The following is a 5,000-nucleotide window of genomic DNA, read 5'->3' on the forward strand; positions in this document are numbered from 1 at the left end:
CATAGGCATAGTTACTCACAAAATTGTGATGGAAAAATCTGAATTTCTGTCTTAACCCAATTTCGCCAAATGCTTCTTAGAGCATAAATGATGTATTGATAAATAAGAATAGAATCTATATGTCAGCTTGCAAGAAACAAAGTTTGCAGACAAAAAGAGAGAATGGTCAGCCAATATCTTTTATCGCATCCCTAACAGTATACACCATTAGGAAGAGTCTTCATTATCAACTTATCAGTTATATTGGAGAGAGAGAGAGAGAGAGAGAGAGAGAGAGAGAGAGAGAGAGAGAGAGAGAGAGCTTTTGACCCTCACTTTTCATTAATTATATGAAAAGAGAAAGAGAGAGGGAGAGAAAGAGAAGGAATTTTTGGCTCAACCCATTCATTTGACGATCGAGAGAGAGAGAGAGAGAGAGAGAGAGAGAGAGAGAGAACATTTGGATCTCCCCTTTATTATGTTCAGCGAGAGAAAGAGAAAGAGACAGAGAGAGAGCTTTTGGCTCTCCCCTTTACTCTGAAATCAAGCGAAGAGAGAGAGAGAGAGAGAGAGAGAGAGAGAGAGAGAGAGAGAGAAGTAACCTCGAGAGGGAATGTCAACAGAGCCCGAGTGGGAAGTACTCAAGACGAGTGGTGTCGTCGTGAGGGGAGAGAGAGAGAGAGAGAGAGAGAGAGAGAGAGAGAGAGGAGTGCCCTTATGGAATGAAGTGTGCATCCCTTCCCGCAGTGCCAATATGAAAGTCTCTTTCATTAGAGGCAGGAAACTCTCTTTTGCCGGTGGCTTAAACACTTCCTTTCTGCTACCTCCTCAGTTCTTTGGCATGAGAGAGAGAGAGAGAGAGAGAGAGAGAGAGAATTAAAGTATAGAAGGGTGCCTGTGTTTTATAGTATATATATATGTATATATATATATATTATATATATATATATATATATATATATATAAATTAACGCATAAAAAGTAAGTATTAACTGATTAGCATTTAAATGAGCAAATTTAATTAACACATACGAAAGAATGTGTGGAAAAATATAACCGATTAAGCGGATATTATTCTATCATAAACAAAAACATGAAGAAGTAAAAATTTACTTTTGACCATAAAAAGAGAATTACTAAAAAAAAAAAATCAGGAATAAACAGAAGCATAAACATTACTGAATGAACTGTCGCTATCACCTACGCAACCCGCCAATAAAAACGACGCATTGAATGGCAAATAAAAAAAAATAAAACAAAACGATACTGCACGCAATTAAGAGCGCGTGATATCTACCAATCCATCACTCACGCAATTTCATGACATGCGGAGACTTAGAGCGGAAAGGGGGGGAGGGGGTGGGGGGAAGACCAATAACGTTGCGTGCAATCACCATTATTGAATGCACACAGTCGCCCGTTATTGCAGGCAGGCTGGAAGCGCTTGCTTTCTCGCCTCGGCATTGTATTAATACGGGTTCGAGCTCCTGTTGAATCCAGGACGATATGGCGTGACCTACTCGACGCAAGCGCGGAACTGCGACTCGAAGGCCACTAATACTATTTTGTGGGTCGAAGGCCACTAATGACATTTTGTGGGTCACGGGAGCAATGAGGGCGACACGAGGTTGGTTTGTCCTTACTTATGACGTTAAGTGAATGATATACACTATATAAGTGTTTGCGCGTGTGTATGAGAGAGAGAGAGAGAGAGAGAGAGAGAGAGAGAGAGAGAGAGAGAGTTTCCTCTCTGAATTTAAAAGATTTTATTTATTTTATATATAATAATATATATATATATATATATATATATATATATATATATATATATATTCAAAGAGAGAGAGAGAGAGAGTAGAGAGAGAGAGAGAGAGAGAGACAGAGACAGACAGACAGACAGACAGACAGACAGACAGACAGACAGAAATTTTCCCCGAAATTTCCCCTCGAAAAGTGGAAAGATTTTGTTTTATTATATATATATATATATATATATATATATATATCTAATATATATATATATACTATATATATATACAGACCTTACCTTACAGACCTTACATCTTGTTCTGTTGCCCCAGGGTCCCTCAGTGTGAGGCACCTCTAATGTCTACCAGAGAGTTGCTAGTACATCTTCCGGTATATTTTGCATCTTCCAATCTTGGATGGTCTGGGATGCAGTTTAGATATTGTCGAGCTTATTCTTAAAAACACATCTACGCTCACTCCTGATATATTCCTCAGATGAGCTGCGGCAAAAGCATTGAATAGACGCTGCATTATCTGATGAATGGTGCGTTAGTGGATTAATGTCCTGTGTGCTTTCCTTATTTTTCCTGGTATAGTTTTGGGCACTATAATCTACCTCTGCTTGCTCTTTTTCTGATATTTTTAGTTCCATGATATTTTCTGCTATTCCTTCTATCTGTTTCCATGCCTGAATTATCATGTAGCGTTCTCTTCTCCTTTCTAGACTATATAATTTTAAGAATTGTAGTCTTTCCGTTTCCAGTAGTCTAGGTCCTTAACTTCTTCATTCTAGCTGTAAAGGACCTTGTACACTCTCTATTTGTGCAATATCCTTTTGATAGTGTGGGTACCATATCATATTGCATATTCAAGTGGACTACGAACATATGTTTTATAAAGCATAATCATGTGTTCAGCTTTTCTTGTTTTGAAGTGCCGTAACAACATTCCCACTTTTGCTTTTACATTTTGCCAACAGAGTTGCTATTTGATCATTGCATAACATGTTCCTATTCAATCATCACCAAGGTCTTTAACTGCTTCCTTATTTGTGATGGTCTCATTATTAGGTCCCTTATATGCATATAGCTTTCTTCTCTGTCTCCATAATTTATTGATTCAAATTTATCAGAGTTAAATACCATCCTATTTACCTCTGCCCAATCATATACTTTGTTAAGGTCTCTTTGTAGAGCGTTCTTATCTTATCACAAGTAATTTCTTCTACTTTATTCTTGTGTCATCTGCGCGAAATACTCACTTACCGAATCCTTCACATTATTGTCTATGTCTTCAAATCATAATAACAAACAGTATTGCAGCTAACACCGTACCTTGCGGCACACCGGATATTACCTTGACTTCATCCGATTTCTCGTCGTTTGCAATAACTATCTGTTTTCTGTTGTGTAAAAATTCTTTTAAACCATCTTTCCTACTTTATCACGATATTGGTGTTTTCTAATTTTCTTCGCTAATATATTATGGTCTACTTTATCAAAAGCTTTTGCAAAGTCTAAATAAACCACATCTGTTTCATTTCCGCTTTTCATATTTTTGAATATGTTCTCACGGTGGACTAACAGTTGGGTTTGTGTACTTTTTTCCGGGTACGAAACCATGTTGTCCTTTATTAAACAATTATTATTTTTTTATTTTTAAATGTTTCATAATATTTTTCTTCATTACCCTTTCATACACTTTCATAATATGTGATGTTAGACTCACAGGCCTATAATTACTTGCCTCTAGTCTTGATCCACTTTTGAAAGTAGGGGCGTAAGTAATAATGACCTTAATTTGTGCTCATCATAAATTTCTTGCCATGTATCTACACTTTGTCTTAATAATGCAAGGGTTGGCTTTGCGATAGAATGAACTACTTTCTTTAACAAAATAGCAGGAATTCCATCAGGCCTGCAGCAGCTCCATTTTTAATTTCATTAATAGCCTGCACAATATCAGCTTCATTAATATCTATGTCAGCTAAATATTCACTATTTTCATCCTTAACTTCTAATCATTATCTTCATTATCATTCTAGGGGTGAATTCTCTCTTATATCGTTCTGCCAGTATGTTGCAAATTTCCTTTTTTCATTCGTTAATCTCCCTTCAATTCTCAGAGGGCCTATTTCTATTCTTCTTTATTCATCTTCTTCGCATATGAGTATAATAGCTTGGGGTTTGCTTGATAGTTTAATAGGGTTTTTTCTTCCAAGTCCCGTTTTTCATTTTCTTTTGATGTATAATCTTTTGTTCTGCATTTTTCTATCTTACTTTTTAGTTCTATAACTTTCCATGCATTTTTTTCTTTTGCAAGACCTTCTTTTTTCCACTTTCTGATTTTCTGGAAAACAAGATCCTTCTGTCTCTTGGATATGCATGCAATGATGTTTACTTTTCTTCTTCGGTATATATTTTTCCACTATTTTCTCCATTTTGATTTTATATAATATCTCCGTATTTACCATTATGTCATCACTTACGAAAATGTTATCCCAATCTTTGTTAATTCGTTCATTAATTTCTGACCATTTTATATTTTTACTGTAGAAGTTGTATTTTCCATATCCTTCCCACATTTTTCATTTCTTGCTTATCTCTATTTTCACTTGCTTTGGAATGAACTGTAATTCTATGACATTATTGGTCTGAAATATTCGCATTATAAACTATTATTTCTTTAAACATAATTATCTCGTTCACAAATACTAGTCTTAAAGTATTTTCCTTTCTTGTTGGCAGGTGATTTATTTGTTGAATGTTGTATTCTAGTAGATATCTAATAGCTTTTCAAATTGCCTCTTATCTTCTGCACTACTATTACTCTCTTTTTTATATGTATAAGTACAACCACAATCCTCCTATCCGTTCTTTCCATTCTACGAAAAGAAAAGGAAAGTTGAAGTCACCAGATAGGAGAATAGTCCAGTCCTTGTGATTTCTACATATATCATCCAATTTTTCAATTATTAAGTCAAAACTCTTTAGTATAGTAGGTCTATATATTACTATGTTCATCAATTTTCAGATTCAAATTCTACCGCTATTAGTTCACATTCTGAGTTACTATATTTCTCATATATTTTCCTTGTTTTTTGTCTTTCCCATATATTGCGGTTCCCCCTTGATTCCTATTTTTCTATCGATCTATAAGTTGGAACCCTTTTATTTGATCATCATTCCCACGTCTCTTGAATACAGGTTTCACTATATTTATTAATCTATTTTCTTTCCAATTTTGGTTAGTTCTTCTAAGTACTCTATTTT

General features: G+C 35.1%; 1 protein-coding gene across 1 annotated transcript in view; it reads right to left on the bottom strand.

The window, feature by feature from the left end:
* LOC135201171 (uncharacterized) overlaps positions 1-5,000 on the bottom strand; it is a 54,690-nt gene that overhangs the window by 39,555 nt on the left and 10,135 nt on the right. The window contains exon 2 of the mRNA XM_064230047.1: positions 1,455-1,617. Coding sequence (XP_064086117.1) covers positions 1,455-1,617 — 163 coding nt within the window. The remainder of the gene's footprint in view (positions 1-1,454; positions 1,618-5,000) is intronic.

Source organism: Macrobrachium nipponense, chromosome 28 (assembly GCF_015104395.2).
Source record: "Macrobrachium nipponense isolate FS-2020 chromosome 28, ASM1510439v2, whole genome shotgun sequence".
Classification (NCBI taxonomy): Eukaryota; Metazoa; Arthropoda; class Malacostraca; order Decapoda; family Palaemonidae; genus Macrobrachium; species Macrobrachium nipponense.